Source organism: Fringilla coelebs, assembly GCF_963513975.1.
Source record: "Fringilla coelebs genome assembly, chromosome: 2".
Taxonomy (NCBI): Eukaryota; Metazoa; Chordata; class Aves; order Passeriformes; family Fringillidae; genus Fringilla; species Fringilla coelebs.
Window position 1 is genome coordinate 117,020,742 of NC_140029.1, and position 17,936 is coordinate 117,038,677.

A 17,936-nucleotide genomic window follows, 5' to 3' on the forward strand; every position below is an offset into this window, starting at 1 on the left:
CACAAAAGCTATTTTCAAGAGCTTTTCAAAATTCTTTAAGAACCTTAGGGTGTCTGACAGCAAGAGGAAGGAGCCTCAAATAATAGACACAGAATGGCAAAGGCAAAATTCTGACAGTTGGGCAGGAATCAACAACAGATAGAAAAGGAAACTTGCAATAAAAATTAAGAAGAAATATACAGGAAGTTTTAGAAACTGGGTGCTTGCTCTTATAATGTTAGGGGGTCATCTAGAGTTCAGTACCTGTTATTCTAAGTATCTACTGTCTTAAGAATTCATATATCTCATTTAATAGAATTTTAAATTTAAGTAAGCAGTTCATAAGGATTAACCTTTTCCCTTCTTATCAATTAGTTTCTTGCTTTTAGCTCTCATGCTTTAGCTGAAATCATAATTTAATTCTCATAGCTGAAAAACCTGGCACACCTGGTTTTAAAAAAAAAGTCATATTTACACAGTTCTTAAAAGGATATGACAGGAAAAACCAGAGCTAGATAGCTACATTTGACATGTAAGTACTCTACACATCAAGAAGGTAAAAAGAGTGTTATGCCATAGAAAACTTGTGTAAATGCAGCAGCCAAGCACTACATATTCCAGAATCAGATAGGTCTGCTCTAAAACACTCTGTAACAGTTGTCACAGAAATTCCTCCTAAGAGGGGAATTTTAACTCAATAAAATTCAGAAAACAGAAGAATAATGATTTCCCTAGGTCTGACCTTGCAGCATCCATATTTTTTATTTTCAAACATGCTGAAGGTCTTCTCTCTGGAAGTCAGACCGAGAAACAGCTCACACTAGAAATACACATGTGAAAAGCTCATTCACCCTTCCTAGGGAAAGTGGCACTACTTGTACAGCCCAGGAGCCCCAGAAGCAGCAGCTGGATGTGAGTTTCCTACCTCCAAGCCAAAGAAGGCCTGCACACTGTTTGTTCTGTCCAGACAGTCCAAGCAGTTGGTCCTGACAGTGCCACTCTGGGATCTGTGCCAAGGATAACAGGAGAGGGAAAACAACTGAAATAACTCATTTAGCGCCCATCTCCTCAACAGAGGCAGGGACAGGCAGATCTGAAGCAGAGCAGTAAATCAGGGCATTGTCAGTGCCCCACAAGGACATTTATAAGCGTGTCAGCAACAGAGGGTGAGCTTCAAGTGCTCACTGAGCACAGCTCAGGCATTTTCTGCAAAAAACATCAGTTCTTCTGCTTCGTTTTCTCCCAGTCCTCCTTGCTTGCTTGGTTAAGTGTCATGCAAGATTAACGTTTCTTTTCAAGCAATTCAACTAACACACTTCCAAAAAACCTCAGAGAGAAATAACTCATAGTTACAACAAAACTGGAAAGAAAAAACAACTAGTGAGTCAATTCCTGAATGTTATTCAACTAAAAGTAACTAAAAATTAAAAACAAGCCTCTCCCCTTTAGCTCAAGGGATGTTTGAGGCCTGTAAACACCCAGAACTGCTCCACTTCCTTTGGGAAAAGCCCAGTAACTCCTGCTAGAAAGCTCTCAAAGGATCATGTTGAGCAGTATCCATGTGCTGCTCACTCAGCTGGGAGTACAAAATTCTAATGGCTCTCCCAAGGACACACACTTATCCATTACTTCTGTCATTCCCACCACACAATTTGCCCACCAAAGTCAGTACAGTTTCAGCACCTTTACTTAGAGACCTAACCACAAACTGCAGCAAGTTCTGAAGAATTTCCTTCAAGATTTTTTTTTGGCATTACTGTCTCTGCATTTGATTTGAAATACAAAGCAAAAAGCCTGAAATTTCCCAAAGGAGACAGTCCATGAACTCACAAGCATTATAACCACCTTCTATTAACACAAGTCTTGAAGCTGTTACAAGCCACAAGTTTGGGTTTTTTTTTCTTTCAGTCTGTTGAATTTTGATTTGTGATGGCATTATTTGAATCCCCCAATAAAGAAAGAAAACAAAAAAGCCACTTTTAAAGCTTCTTGGAGCTCATCCCCTCATCATTCAGCAACTCTTCCTCAGAGAGAACCTCACTCAGAACCTTGCTCTGCATTAGTTAAAAGGACTAAGGGTGTGAAAGGGAGAAGAGAAGGAATGTTGCCTACTTCTATCTCTGCTGCTTCTCTTTTCCTGCTGAGATAAGCACAGCCTTTGCTCCAGGAATCAGGAATAAGTGCAGAGCAGAGCAGGAAATGTGCATCTCAACCCTGCTTTGAGAGATTGGAATCTCTTATATGGGGGATCCAGGCACAGTCAAAAACGCTGTCCTGAACACGAACATTTACAGCAAACAGAAAATGGCACGTTCCATCACTGAGGGAAGTACTCAGCCTGTTATACAGGAAAATGGAAAAGCAGACATTAATTCCATGTGGCTGCCCGCTAGAAAAAGGACTATCGACCATTTTCACAAAATCCTGAGGTGAAAGGCCTGAAATTAATTCTTGCCCCTTGAATGTCTCAGAGATCTTCTTCAGAGATTTTTAGAGCATACACAGGATGAGACAAGATCTTACCAGAGTAAAATAGGTGACTCATATTTCAGCTGTTAAGGATCACCCAGGATACACTAAAACCACAATAACAAAACCAACATCTTTTCTCTTATCTTCTTGCTGTGGGGTGAAACACATCCCAACACCACAACTTAATCTGAGGAAAGTTGTACACACAAACCTTTTCACTTCCTTCCCATCAAAATAAAAAAATCCACACTCTAAGAATTTCTGGACTTGAGGTTTAAGCACACTGTGTAGTTTTTCTGCCTTTCCACCTTTAACCATCTGATGATAGTCGAAGTTCACCATTTTGATATCAGCTGAATGTTCAGATGCTTTCAAATGGCTCTGGCATTGTAAACAGAAAAAAAATGTAAATATACCAGTACCTGAACATACAGAAATAGAAGCTAAACAAGAGATTACTAATATTTTAAAAGTAGTTTCATTAGCTTTCTTTTAGGTTAAATGAAACAACTTTTATCACCACTAAAATGAATCACTCAGAACTGATTAATATTTCATATGTGTATTTTTGTTTTCCTTGTCACAAAGTCAGGTTTTTCCCTTACTCCCCCAGGGGTCACCAAGGCAACCCATGGCCCGTTCTGCAGTTCCAATGCTTTCACTTGGAAAAGGTTGTTCCAGTGAAACCCCTTTTCACCAGCAGTCAGTGACACGCCAGTCAGCAATGGGGATAGAGCAAACACTTCAACTACTACCGGCAAGAAATCCACCCAAATTATTTAGGCTGCTGTGCAGAGTGCCTGGAGCAAAACTTTCCCTAATATTCCCTGAAAAATCCTTAAGTGCCCACACAATGTTGGTTGGAAAAGCCCTGGGTATGGATGCACATCTGGGAACGCTCTGGTCTCCTACCAGGAGAGCCGGATACAGCAAACCCGGCAGTGAATGGCCGAGCCGTTCAATCACTGCAGCACAGAGGGAAAGGGAGAGGGAGGTAACAGATGGCTGCTGACATGTTCCCTGGCTGCGGAGAACAGTCGGTATTTATGAACTGCAGCACGAGGATTTCTTTTAAACCAGTCAGTGGGAATTAACAACAGCAGCCACTTAGAGCTCACATCTTCTGAACAAACATTTCCTGCTAATCATGAAGGAGCTCCACATTTAAACTGATAAATTGTATTTTTAACAAAAATTTAAGGGATATACCCATTCATTTAAAAAGAAATATCTTTAAAAGAAACATTACAGCATTAAGTATCAAAATATGATGAATTTATTCATCAATTTTATAGTGTAAAAAAGACTTGTGATTTCAATAAGATGCGAGTAAGCATGAAAGAAAAAATAATTAAAAATTAAAACCCCTCAACATTGTCTACATGGCTGTTATAATTTTCCAGTACAGTAACCAATCGGAACAGAATCAGACAGGAATTATATAGAGAACTTTTAACAATTCATTTCACATCATGCATCCTAAGCAGTGCTGTTATGATAAACCAAATTTTAGCTCCCAGAGCACAGCATACCTGGGGGTCTGGTTTCCAAAGGCTAGGTAAAAGCTTCATTGCAAACAAGCAAATTCCAAGGATATGCACAGTGAAAGAACTGTCATACTCACCTGGAAGGCTTTGCTGAGCATGTGCTCCCCTTCTTTTGCCCCAAGTAAATTTACAATAATTTGCTTTCCATATAAATTTTTAAGAGTTTGGAAATGCCTGTTAACAGAAGCAAAATTCCACAGTCATTTTCTGTCACAAAAAATGAACAGTAACACCTGCAACACTGAGAAGTTGCAAAGTATCCAACATAAATTTTATTCACACTTTCCAACAAAGCATTGAAAGGCATAAGCAATCCCCAGGAAGTTCCCAGCTTTGCTAAATTCCACATTTGTACAGACAAAGCCTCCCATTTGGAATAACATATCTCATCTCTGCAATGTAGCAGAACTTATCAGAAGTTTGTAGTGCATGAGCAAAAACTTTAGATGTTCTTTACCTGTCAAAAGCTGGTGCATTCGCCTCAAAACCCCTTGACATCCTGACACGATGGGATCCCACCTACGACATCAAGAGTACACAAAGTTGTCTTGTTTTGAGTAAAACACTGGTATGTCTAAAGAACCTAGAGTCCCTCTAAGGCACTAACTTTTTTTAACCTTTCCTGTGAAAAACGTGTCACAACAGTAGAAGCTGAATCAGTCCCTCTTTCAAGAAAACTGTGATGAAACTATTACAGTAACTCTTGATCCTTATTGACTTCTTGAGAAGACTCCTCCTCAAGAGCAATTCAGAAGAGAACTGCCACTTTGGATGCCCTTAGATAACCCATTTAAAAGAGGAAAAAACTTCAAAGAGGAGACACGGAAAAAAGAATGGACATTCAAGTCGTGTGCAAAGCAAATTTTAGACTTGAGAGAAGCAGGCTTGGTGAGACACAACAGCACCAATGCGCTCCCAAAGGATCACCTATCCGCACAGGCAGCTGTGAAGAAGAGCCCAAAGGCGAGTAGGTGATGTTTAAAAGGACATGAATAAGAATTATCTGTATAATTTAATCTATCTCCTGCTTACCTGCAGTCCTGGCTGTTCCCAAAATAATGGAACAGATCCTCGAATCTGTATGAAAGATGACACAGAGTCATCCAAATATATCACCTGTTAAGGAAAGTAAAGCATAGTATCAATAATTATCACAGTGTAAGATCTTAGAATTCTTGGCCCTAACTAAACATGGAGCAAATAAAATATATTTATGTATTACATATTCCACACTACAAACTAAAATATTGTTTCTGAGACTCTGAACAATTCCAACAAAAAGTTCCATCACTCTCATGCTCCCTTGCAGAATCCCAATTCACAACGTGTAAGGAAATACAGCTTTTATTATTTGGGCTTGGGTAACTTCTGCACTAGGAGTAACATGTTTTAAACAACTTGGTAAGACTTTTCTGAAGGAACAGTTAAAATGAACACCAATGCACAGAAAACCACCGTGCAGCCTACTCAGAACCCTTGCACAGATTTTCTGCATCAGAAATCAACATATCACAGTCCATGAAGTATCCCAGAAAGGAAAACTGAAGTGGAATAACACACCACAGCCATTCAGCGACGCTGGCAGACTAGAAAACTTGAGAAAGGGTAGCAAGAGTGTTCTGACTAAACTACTGAAACTGGAGGGTGTACAAGCACAGCCCTTCCTGCATGAAGTCCTCCTTCCTGGGTTTTGGAACCTGCGTTCTGGAAGGAATCAGTGAGTCAGCCAAAGAAACCTAGGAGCACAGACACAGCTGCAGAAACAACCCCCCAGGAATAGGCTACAAAGGAAAGCCAGCAAAGAAGGATTTAGCAGGTTCTCACATTTCTGTGTAATGAGGACAGAGCCAAGAAATTCCAAGGCAGCAGAACGACAGTGGCTCTACAAGTTGCCTTTGAGAGGAGCTGTGCTAAGTGGAACGCTGTTGTCTTTCCTGAGCCACAAGGTACCGGTGTTTTGGTATTTGCCAAAAATCCCTTCTGCCTATTTCTTTCACTTTAGATTAGCTCAGGCCGGAAGTGGCACACGCTGCCATGCAGCTCAAGGGGCTCAGGGGAAGCACAGCCACCCACAGGAGTTCAGCACCTTCTTAAGCTACTGCAACTCAGACCCAGGCATGCCCTGACCATAAGCCACACTAAAAACCAAGATCATCAAATTACATAACCTACTTAGCTTCCTAACTTAGCATCAAAGAAACTATTCCAATATCTGCTGGTGGCAGACTTGACTTGTGATTCATTGATTTAGAGCAAAAGTCTCATCATTGAGATGACTGGGAGCTTACACCGGCTTGTTAGCCAAGCCATGGGCACTGGAGCATAACATACCTGCTCTGTTTCAACAAAATTGGCAACGTGACCATCATCGTTTGTTCCCCGGACGTTAAATCGGGTGCCAGCCCGTTCACAGCTTAGTCGTGAAATGAGACAAGCCTTGGCCTGCTTGTGAGCTGCATAAATTGTCCTGATCTCCACTCCTCCACACATGAGCCGTAACAACCAGTCGTCACAGTTCACTCCGTAGTGCTTCAGATGTAAATGCAGCGACTGGTTCCTATCAGGGAGAAAACAACCATCAAACAACCAGAAGGAATTACATTTCAGCTCGAACTCTTAAGCCAACCACTAACTCCTCACATTTCACACCCAGTAACACAAATGAGACCAGGAAAATAGGCATGCTATAGTTTTGTGATATAACTCTCATTTAAATCTTCCTGAAATTGCAAATAGCACAATAAGAAGACCGGGTGAAGCTATGAATTTCCATGACCTTAAAATAATAACCCTTATAGCCCTTGCTTGTCACCCACAAAAAAATAAACAACACTCCAAGTTGTTTATACTTCTCTGCTCAGCCTTGTTTTGAGAAGCCAGAGATTACAGACTCTAGGAAAGCATGACAGGATTCCAATGACAGGGTTACTTTTTCTGTAGTGTGTAAAGCCCCATTCAATCTCACAGCACCACAAAATAAAAATAGAATAGAAATTCTTATCAATATACTCTCATTATATGCCACCTAATCCTAACCCTAAGCTGGTCACCAGACAGGCTTCCAGAAATACATTCCCAGACAACTGGCTCTCAAATGTCCTTAAACACCAATTTCAGGGCTGAGTGCTGGTACTTTATACACTGCATGTATGATTCTCTAATAGCAGTTACTGCTCACATGAAAGGAAGATCCACAGTTTGAAGGTACCTGTGCACTTACCAGCATTAATCAATGCTCTATTAAGTAAGAAAGATTAAAGTTCAGGTTTTGGGAAAGTTTTTGTTTGCCTCACTCTAGTGGGGCTTGGCTTTTGATCTTCTTTGGAAACATTCACTTGTATAAAAAAAGGAGCAAAGTTTTCTGCACAGCAAAGAAAAGCCAACTCCAGGAAGATGTCTGGTTGTGTCTCTACCCAGAAAACTCTACTGGAATTGCAAACAGCATGCTCATTATAACACTGGAAGCTCTAATTTTAGCCTTTTCATCCTAAATATACAGGTGCATTATAATAGGACACGGAATCCAAACAATATTCTTTCCCTGCGCACTCTGAGCCTAGATGTTCGGTACAGGAAAATCCCCAGGAAGCTCACTGAAGTACGTATGCAGAATACTTCCTGTTGACTTTCAGTGGTTACATTTCTAGACCTTGGAATCTGAACTGTCCACCTACCTCCTGGGAAGATGGGTCCTTGTTAAAAACCACACAGAACCAGGTAACTACCAAAGTTCGACAAGAAGGGTCAGAATCAGCCCAGCTAACTTTGACAGGGTCAACAGGCATCATTTCTCAAGCCCTGATGTACTGACTGATCATTGGAGAGTCAAGTCTTTTTCCAGATGCACAGACAAACAGCAAGGTTTCTACAACCCCTGTACACCTACATCAAGGAAATAATGTTTCTGAAGATCTGAGCTTATTTCCTACCTTAATTTTTTCTTGTATTTCACTCTGATCAGATTCCTCTACCTGACCAAAAGAGCAGCTAAGACTAGAGAAGCATTGGCTCCTATGCTGGAGCTGTTTGGGTGGATTTTGGCCATAAGAGGGGAATGGATGTAGCTTTTCACCTGTCCTAACAGTGTACAGCCAAGTCTTCAGCACCCTACCAAGATTCATGGACACACAGAGCAATTTTAACAAAGGCTGAAGGGAACAGAATTTCTGACATATCAGCATGCATTACTGGCATTATTTTAAGCTGCTGATCAACCAAAAGAGCAGTATTCATCTTACCAAAAAGTCTTTGTGTGAAAACAGTACTTTATTCAAAAATATCCAGTGAAAGGATAGCGAGTGCAGCAGGCAAGCAAAGCCCACTTTGTAGTGGAGCCTACCTGCTGTCTCAACAAAACCTGCCATATCACAATCTCTTGAGTAACAAAACTTCTGAAATGCTTTCATATGTTGGAAACCCCCTTGGAATCTATCTATAAACATCACACCATTTTATAATCCAGAAATTCCAAAAAACAGTAATTTTTTTCCTTTGAAGTTTCATAACCACACCCATTTAAAAAACTGACAACTGATGAAGAATTAGGAGGCACCAAAACTGAAACACAACACCACAGGAGATGTTCTGAGGAAAATGCAATACAAGCAGTGAAAAATCTGTGCCTTCCAATTAAAAAACTTCCAAATGGTCACAGAAACACCCTGTCATTCGTAATATGCTTCTGCCCTTAGAGTTCAAGTAATGCTAGTCAATGTCAAGGCTTGTGGGAGAAAGATGTACACGTAAGAGAGCTGGGAAAAGCAAGGATAAAAACTTGGCAGGCATTATTTTGCAGAAGAATTCATCGTGTAATGCTGCTGAACCAATTCTGAACTCACCAGAAGAACCTGTTGTCAGTGGTGTGCTCCTGCATGCTGCGGTGGGCACTGAGGCTCAGGTCTAAGCTGACACCAGTCGCAGACCACGCGAAATAAAAGTTGCCAGAGTTCAGCACTTTGCGCACTTCGGAAATGCGATCCTCGTCCGTGGGGTCCACTCGCAGGGACACGAACTCCGTGGAAGTAACCCGGAAAACCTCAGAGTCCTGAATCTTCCCCACAGACATGCATCCTGTTACCAGAACCAGGTAATGCAACAGCGTGTCTCCTGCAAAACAAGAAAGGGCACAGGGAACAGAACGGATCTCAGCAGAGCAGATGCCGATTCATTCACGTGCTAAAGGCTCACAAGCCCAACCCAGTTTGCTTGAAAAACGTACAAAGAGAGCTAATGCCAAGAACACACTCCCAAGCGCTACAGAAGAAAAGGAGAAACTACTCTGCAAAGAGCAGGGATTGCAAAAACAGAAGTTATTTTTGTCCACTCCCTCATTTCTGGGAGTGCTCCAAATTTGCAAGTTAGTCTGCAAAGGAAAAAAAAATCAAACCAAACAAACAACTAGGAAAAAATAGGCCCTGTTCCTGTTGCAAAGATCCAGTCTTACAGGCACAGCACAGTATTCTGCCCCAAATAAAAAATTAAGATTTTACATATTTGACTCACCGAGGTTCAATCTTAACACTCCCAAGAGCCCATATGCATCCATGACTTTGGAGTACGTATTTTTGATTGTGTCTTTTTCTGCAGAGGCTGTGGAGAGAAAATGAAAGATTTGCTGATGTAAAAGCGCCAACACTATGGCAGCAAGAATGAGACACTCCAAACTGAAAACCTGAGGGATTACAAAAGCAGCGCTTACGTGACGCTTCTGGAAAGAAATCAAAATGTATGAGCATATGGCACTTTATAATGGAAAACGAGGGTTTGATTCTGTGACAAAGTATGATCGTGCTATGTTTTTAAGCAACAAAAAAGCAAAACTCCAAGTGATATTAAAGGAGAAGACTGGCATTTTTAACAACATCATCTCATTATAAAAAGCATGTACAGCGCAGACAAATAAGACAACTGAGAATGCTCTTCTGTAATTAAAATTAGTGCTTAATGTCACTTCTTTGATGGAAAAAAAAATTACCCTTTTCGTCCAAGAATAAAACCATCATGTGGCAGTATTATCTCTGAACAAGACTATCACAAGTCCATTTTAACTATCTTAGATATATTCCAAGCAGATCAAAACTCTTGCAGGTTCACAAAAACTGGTATTTAAAAGCCATGTCTTGGATGAATGAGCAAGACACAATTTTCACAGACAGTTTTGAAAAAAAAACCACAAAACAACCCTGTCATATTTTAGAAGAAATTTAAGTCTATCTGCCATTGCTGTCCTGGGAGTTAAATGTGTATTTTAGCCCTTTCATCAGCACTGTAACAAGTCAGGCCCACAAGCCTGGCTGCAGAGCAGCAGGATCCCACCCATCCTGAGCTTTTGCTCACGACCAAGACTGCACCAGAAGGGCAACATCAACAATTCCAGCCTTGCCACTGGATCTGCAGGGATCAAGATTCCACGGTTACCAACAATCAGCACCATTTTGCTTTGACACTAAAAACCTCAGGACATGACATGAAGAAGAGTAAATCAAAATGCCCATCTGCCCTGGCATTCTGCTGTGTTCTCTCTCACACTAGCTACATCATTTAGAATAAAACCTCTATTTTATTTAGAATAAAAACCTTCATTTTACTTAGAATTGCTCTTCCACACAAGCATCTCCTAAGATTAGTATAGACCTGCCTGTGCACAGACAGTATGCTTCTGTTCAAATATCCTCCAGCTCTTTTATTAAAGTGGATCAGACAATTTAAAATAGATTAAACAATTATTTAACCACATCCTGAAATCCAACCCCATTCAATGTTTTATTCAGTGGACTTTTTAAAAGTTTCTTTACCTTATTGCACTAATATTCCTGTAATACAGATGTAATAAAAATAGTTTTATAGCAGCATGAGGATGTATTTCTAAAGTCCTCACCCAGGGCGAGTGTTAAGAACCTACAGCTAATCTAAAAACTTTTTGTCAGCATCACCAACAAACTGTGTTTTTCTTAACCAGTAAACCATTGGGCTGGAAAGAACTTCTAAACTTGAGACCCTGGTTCCTTCAATCTGTTTCTGAGAAAGGATTTAATGATACCAATGTACTCTTCTAAACACAGTTTTCCATATCCAGAAAGCTGCCGTGTTCTCCCTACATATTTGAAATTATTATGGAAAGATCGGGTTTTGTTTCAAACTTCTTGCAGGATTTTTCTTATAGGTGCCTGCTGGGATTTAGTGACATGTCCGAACAATGCCTTTTCTGTCTTACATGGATTTATTCTTTTTCCATTGCAGAGAATGCTGGATATCCTTGTTAAGCCTTAATAAGTAAATGCCCAAAGTAAATTAAGTAACATGGGCTTTGCAAATTCAGACCAACAAAAAAGGCCAACAAAGGCTAATAGAGCAGCAATGGGTTGCAACACCAACCAACTAACCAAATAAAAATAGAGCAACTTATTGTGGCTAGTCAATTACTATTTTCTTAAAGTGCCCAAGAACCAACTAAAAGCATTTCATGCCATGTTTTTTATTTACATGCAACCCAATTCAGTGTGAACTCAAAGCTTTTCCACAGTGACCATCTAAGTGTTTCTCTCTCACACTGCCTGCACTTTGCCCATCTCGATTTTTTAAGGCCAAAGTTTACATAGGAAAATGTCAAATATGGCATCATTTCCTCCATCCTGCCCTGGTCCATGCTCACCGACCCCAGGCTTCTGCTTTTCAGGCAGTGCCCAACAAGGAATTTCCTGTGGTCAGGAGTGTTACAACATCAAAGAAAAGCACTTGAAGCTTTTGAAAACCAAGATGAAATCAGGAAGACACAGCTTCACCACACTCCTTGCCATTCTCTTCCCAAGGGACTCTTACCCAGTCTCCTGACCAGGCCAAAGTCTGCTCTCTAAGAGCCCAAGGCACCAGTCCTACTGAACCCTATCTTCAGCCCTCCAAAACCAGAAAGATTTTATCCTTTCATGATCACTGTTAAGCAATAAAGAAACCCAAACCAAACTAACAAAAAACTGCACAAAATCACAACACTTAGAAAGTGATTTTCAAATCAATTGGTGATGTACTTCTGGAGAAAGCCCCATTTGCAGCGTCAAGAGAAAAACAACAAAATTTCAAGTCACTGTTTATTAAGGATTAACAGGCAACAGCATTTTAAAATGCCATCTGTAAAAAGCACACCTTCTCAATCACAGACTCTCACAAGAAAGGTGAACAATTCAATTATTTTGAAGGGAATACATCAGCCCTACCAGTTTAACAGAAATGGAACCCCATCAACAATCCTGTTTTCAGGATAATCTGGTTCAAGATGTATTCTGCTTCATCCCAGATCCAGAAATCAATTTCCCAGTTTTAACAACTAAAAGGTTCAGATCACATTGAAAGTCACCATGTAGGCTTTCTCTGGCTGGGTTCTCCTCTTGGTACGCTCGCAGGAGGCCATGAGACAGCACATTTCAAGTTAGTGACTACAGTTTACAGGTAGAGTATGGGACTCTGAGCTGGGAACAAAACCACAATCCTGAAGTTATGAGCATTTCCTTCAGACCCAAGACTTCTAACTTACATTAGGCAAGACAAAGTCCACACAACTGTCATTTTAAAAGGTTTAGAATCTAAAATATCTGAAAAAAAAAGTGAAAAATTTAGGAACACAATTCGGTTTTGACCTTTTAAGACTAAGGTTTTCAAGGGTTTTGTCAAATTAGGACTGTTAGATTTTTGGTATTTAAATCAAAGCTAACACTCAAATATTACCACAGAGGAGACATTAAAATCAGAACAGAGCCACCACTTACATCTATTAAATTAACCAACCAAAGAACTATTTTATTACTTTTGATACCTCTTTTTTTGACACACCCCTAGTACTGGCCCAGCTCAGGATACTGGGGATGAGAAAACCCTGCCAGATTGCTTTTCAGGGCCTGCTGAGACCACCTTGGCTGACCTGCGTGGAAGAATTTCCTTACTAAGAAGCGGTCTGAGCAGCACTGCTACCGGTGGCAGTGCACAGCTATCAGGGTGCCTGCCACACACAGGCTACTACAGCTCTCACTTCAGCTCCAGGGAGCCCAGGTGTGCCCTGTGCCTCCTCCTGCTCACATCTGCCCTCTCCTCAGCCCTGCTGTGACACTGAAGCCCAAGGATGCGCCTGACGCTCACAGCTCCGTGTTTTCCCAGACAGAATGTTCTCTGTGGCAGGCGACAGGAGCAAAGACAGCTTACCACTCATTTGGGATGACTCACCAGCAGGGAGAGGGAGAGAGAACACACTCCTGCCCAGTCAGGGAAAGCTTTCCAGGTAAGACAGCTCAGAGAATCCTATTTCAAAGAACACATACACTGCCCATTTCACATGGAAAGTAAGAAAAACAGATCCATGACACCTTCCCACTAAATTCCAAACAAATCAGCAGTGAAGCTGCTGACATTTAAACCCCAGGTGCCCTCACCAGGCTTTGAGAAGGATCCCCCACACTCCAATAACCCAATACCAGGACTGTGCCGACCAAAGAGGTGTTAAATGCACAAAGGAAAGCAAAGTATGGCTCAGGTGTTTCAGTCACAGCATCATTAGATAATTCACACAGAATTCACCTCTTGGAGAAGCGTGGCCTGGGCTGCTCCCACGGTCAGACAGAGTGGTTACACAACCACCACCTTCGAACCATCCCTTCAACCCTCTTCCTTGCTCCCCTCCGACCTGGCTGACTGGCACAGCACATGGCACACACGCTGAAAAATCACCCACCACCTGAGCCGGGCAGCATTTCCTGCCGAGGCTGAACTGAATCCTCTGAATCATCTCGCAGAGCCTCACCGAGGGCACGGGGAAGAAGGTTAACACAGTTATCCTTCCCTCAGCACAATGACAGATGTGCTTCCTCTAAGATGATGTTTAAAGGATCAGTAAGCTTCCACTCCGTTCTCTTAGCCCATTTCAAAGCCAAATTTCTGTACATGGATATTTCAGGAGGTGCAGTCCACTAAGGCTCTCAGAACTGTGCCACGTGAATCAGTTTTAATGCTAAAATGTATTCCACTAGGCTGTGCATGGATTATCCACTCTACACACAGGTAAGAACTATGATCCAGGTATAAGGCTAAACAAGCTACTTCATCTCCAGTATTCATTAAAATATTTGGGGAAAATGTCTCACAGTTTTGAGGTCAGTATTGTCAATTTTTGTAGTCTAAGAAGTGGTAGCACCATCATCAAAAGCCAGAAGTTTTTGATAGTTTAAAGTGATGCTGTTCTGGATTTAAATTGATATATACTTGACCTGACCATTTTTCTATCTATTCACACATATTTTACAAACATAGGAAATCTTGACCAAGGGACAGAAGTATTGCATTAACTTGGTCAATTATTTGTACAAATACCTGTAAGTTTGTACATATACAGACTGGAATCTTCTGGCTGGATTCTGTGATATGACCAGTGAGACAGAGAAGTAACACTTCACAAATCTTCCCAAGCAGTAATAATTATACTCCTTTAAATATGCATTAAAAAGAACAGATACTAGAAGGGAACAGCAAGCAGAAAAAGAAAAGAAAGAAACCTGAGCTAGGGGACTCCTGGGCCTTTTCTGCTGCCAGTTTAAGATTGTGATCTTCCGACCATTAAGAAAAGTACGAGCACCTAAAGAATTTAGGGAATTATATGGAAATAAAACAGAGGGAATTAACGAAAAATGCCACTGCTAAATATTCAGTGGAAAACTATGCTCATGTACCAGACAGAAAAAGAGTAACCAGTTTCCTGGTTAAGCTCACTGAAAACAATACTCAGTAACTACTTCCAGCTGAGTATGAACATTTGCTGTGACGTAACCTACCAATTAGAATTCCAAGGACAGTGCTTTGCAGATTAATAATGAGCTATCAGTAAGTACAGAACCCAAGAGGAGAGAGGCTTGCAAACTTCTTCAGGTCTGCCTTCCTCTGCTAGGTAAGGGCAAGAACTTGGAAATAGGTTTTCGTTTTTAGGAAAGGCTATTTATCCAGGTGCCTGCAGTGTATCCTGGCACAAGAAGTGACTTACTGCCCTTTTTGAGCATAACCTTCAGGAATAAATAATTTTTCATCTGTCAGCCCTTAAGTAGCTCAAGCATGTTCCAAAATTACTCAACACAGGATAAAACAACCTGTTCCACAAATCTTCAAAACACTTTATGGCCTGCACTAAATCTGTTTGCTACCCTTATGACTGGACACTTATTCCCAGTCCACACCACAGTGCCTTATGGATACTGCTACCAAAGTCAAGAGGATTACTTAGATAGTAAGAAGAAGCTGTACCAGGAAAAAAAAAAGGCAGAATTTTAAAAATAGGAGAAAAGCACCCACTGTTGACCCGGACAATCATACAGCTGCAGCAACCATGTCAGTCATTGCCAAGCCTCTAACAGGTGCTGGCTAGGGAGAAAACTACTTCCATGGAATAAAAGCTTTCTACAGAAGAGCCAAAATCGAGCTCAGAAAAGCTGTGCAACCAGGTGCTTTGACTTCCTTAAGAAAACAAACATATTTTATAATTTTATGTATTTTAAAAGTCTGTGTATGGGCCCTATGCTTCTCTTCAGCACTTCTCATTTTAGTGTTCTCCAACAAAAAAAGGGAGGGGGCAAAAATTTAGGGAAATAGCTCATGCATTTTTCACTTAAAACGTGTAAAAATAACTTTGCAAGGCAAGACATCTTGCTCCAAATATTACTCATTTTATTACAAGACAAAGCAAGACTAAGTCTTGAGGGAGGTTAAATACAGGGACAAAAAAAAACTAAAAATCAAAAACCACACAAAATGAGATAAAACCAAATTATGATATTACATTTAAGAACACAGAATTTATTGCTATGAAATGCAACATCAGAATTAGCTCACCAATGAGTTATCACATGTTCAAAATAGGGTTGTCCAGAACCCAAGACACAAGGTGATATTGGAGGCAATTATAAGAAAATTTAATAGACATAAAAATATAGACGTATAAAGAAATGTAATGAAATGTGCAAAATTCTCTCTCAACAGATGAAGATAAGAAAATGTCTCTTTTCTCATTTAAATCAGAAGCCTCTCCATTCGCAAACAGAAAAACAGAAGAGTTCCTTCTTTCCATCCCCAACATAAAATGGCTCACCCCATGTCAATCTGCCACCTTTCTAACCCTAACACGGTAGTTATCAAAACAGATGGACTCACAGAGGACAGCCACAGCTCCGGACTCAAACATGAGACATTCTTCTCTGTTCCTGGTTTCCACAATCACGCTGAAGGGAAGTGGATCCAGCTTGTGATAGACTCGGTATCCTTTACTGAAAGCCATTTCGCCTCACACACGGGCAGCCCTGGCCAACACAAGACCATGTTAGTGACACCTCCCAGTGCTCCCAGACACCTCCCGCAAAGCTGGTTTGACCCACGACCTTTCCTAGGGATTTAACATGTTTTGCAAAAACTAACAACAAAACCCCCTGCTCCCTCTTTTTACCTCATGACACTTAGTTTATCTACATCCAAAAAAAATACAGGGATTACCTAAAGATAGCATAAGAGTGTTTCAAAACCAGAACTACCTAGAGAAATGCCTTTCAAAATCTGCATTTATTTAAAAGCTTGTTTAAGACAACTAGAATTTTACAGAATCCCACACTGGTTTGTGTTGGAAGGGACCCTAAAGTTCATCCAGTTCCACCCCCCTGCCATGGGCAGGGACACATTCCAGTCTCCCAGGATAATCCAAGCCCCATCCAACTCAGCCTTGGATACTTCCAGGGATGGGGTAGCCACAGCTTCTCAGGGCACCCTGTCTCAGGGCCTCCCCACCTTCTCAGGGAACATACCTAAATCTAATCCTACTCTATTTTAGTTTAAATTTCTTTCCCTAAACCCGATAAACATTATTACTTGCAGGTAAAATTAAAAAAAAAAAAAAAAAAAAAAAAAGGTTTTCCAGCTTTCAGCAACATGGAAGAGTAGCAACCACCTTAATGGTAGACCAGTGCCAAAAGCAGAGGGAGAGCCTTCAATTTTTAGATCTATTTTACTAATTCTGCCCTCGTACAAAAGGACAGTATATTTTAAACACTGAAGCCGTCAAGACATTTTAAAGGACCGTACAAAAATGTCAACCTATCTTCGGTTCCCCCCCCCCCCCCTTTTTAACGAAAGCAGCGTTTGACTCGGATTTAAACCCTGCCCTGCGGCGGCTGAAACATCGCAGTGTCGTACTGGTGACGCTGCCGGCCAGCCACACAGGAGTGAGATCCAAAAAAAACCCACGGAACTCTCACACTGCAGCAAACCATAAACAAATGCGAGAGCAGCCCAATTTCCGTGCTAAGGATCGGCAAAACGCAGAGAACGAGGATTTCTCATTCCGGAGCGGGGCCTCCCGCCCTTCCTTGCCGGCAGCTCCGTGACCTCCGGAGCAGCACGCAATCCCCGCTCCGGCCTCCCCCCGACCCCGCCGCGCCCTGCGGGCTCAGGGCTCGGCCAAGCCGCGGGGCGCCCGCCGCCCGCCACATTCCCGCACGGCGCAGGGACACGCCTGGCAGCGCCCGCCTATCCCGCAGGAGCCCCCCCCGAGCCCCGGGCCGGCCCGCGGTACCGCCGCGCTCACCGTCCGCCGCCCCGCCCGGTGCCGCGGAGCCGGCGGGATCCGCTTCCTCCCGGCCCCGCGTCCTTCCTTCCGCACTGCGCCGCCCGCCCCGGAGGGGAGGTGCCGGGGGGCGGGCGCTGGGCAGAGGTGGGACGGAGCTGTGGCTTAAACAAACCGAGGACAGGCAGGCCCGAGTCCCGCTGCGGGAGTATCACGAGGAGCAGAATCCGAGGGACAGGCTCAGGAACAGCCGTGTCGACGGAGCCGCCTTCGAGTCACCGCGCCGGGCAAAGGGCTGCCATACTCACAGCGCCTCGGCTCGGCTGGGAGCCGTATGAAGCCGGCGTCTTGCTAGCTGCAGTCAT

At 42.1% G+C, this 17,936-nt stretch overlaps 1 protein-coding gene across 4 annotated transcripts in view; it reads right to left on the reverse strand.

Annotated features, from left to right (window-relative positions):
- Positions 1-17,681, reverse strand: part of SYNJ1 (synaptojanin 1) — a 49,241-nt gene extending 31,560 nt beyond the window's left edge. For all 4 annotated transcript variants that reach the window (XM_084200893.1, XM_084200892.1, XM_084200895.1 and 1 more), the window contains exons 1-10: positions 17,593-17,681; positions 16,173-16,318; positions 9,501-9,587; positions 8,837-9,104; positions 6,330-6,555; positions 5,031-5,114; positions 4,456-4,517; positions 4,076-4,172; positions 2,663-2,832; positions 905-986 (exon numbers count right to left, since the gene is read on the reverse strand). In XM_084200893.1, coding sequence (XP_084057019.1) covers positions 905-986; positions 2,663-2,832; positions 4,076-4,172; positions 4,456-4,517; positions 5,031-5,114; positions 6,330-6,555; positions 8,837-9,104; positions 9,501-9,587; positions 16,173-16,296 — 1,200 coding nt within the window. In that variant the 5' untranslated portion in view covers positions 16,297-16,318; positions 17,593-17,681. The remainder of the gene's footprint in view (positions 1-904; positions 987-2,662; positions 2,833-4,075; positions 4,173-4,455; positions 4,518-5,030; positions 5,115-6,329; positions 6,556-8,836; positions 9,105-9,500; positions 9,588-16,172; positions 16,319-17,592) is intronic.
- Positions 17,682-17,936: the final 255 nt, after the last annotated feature.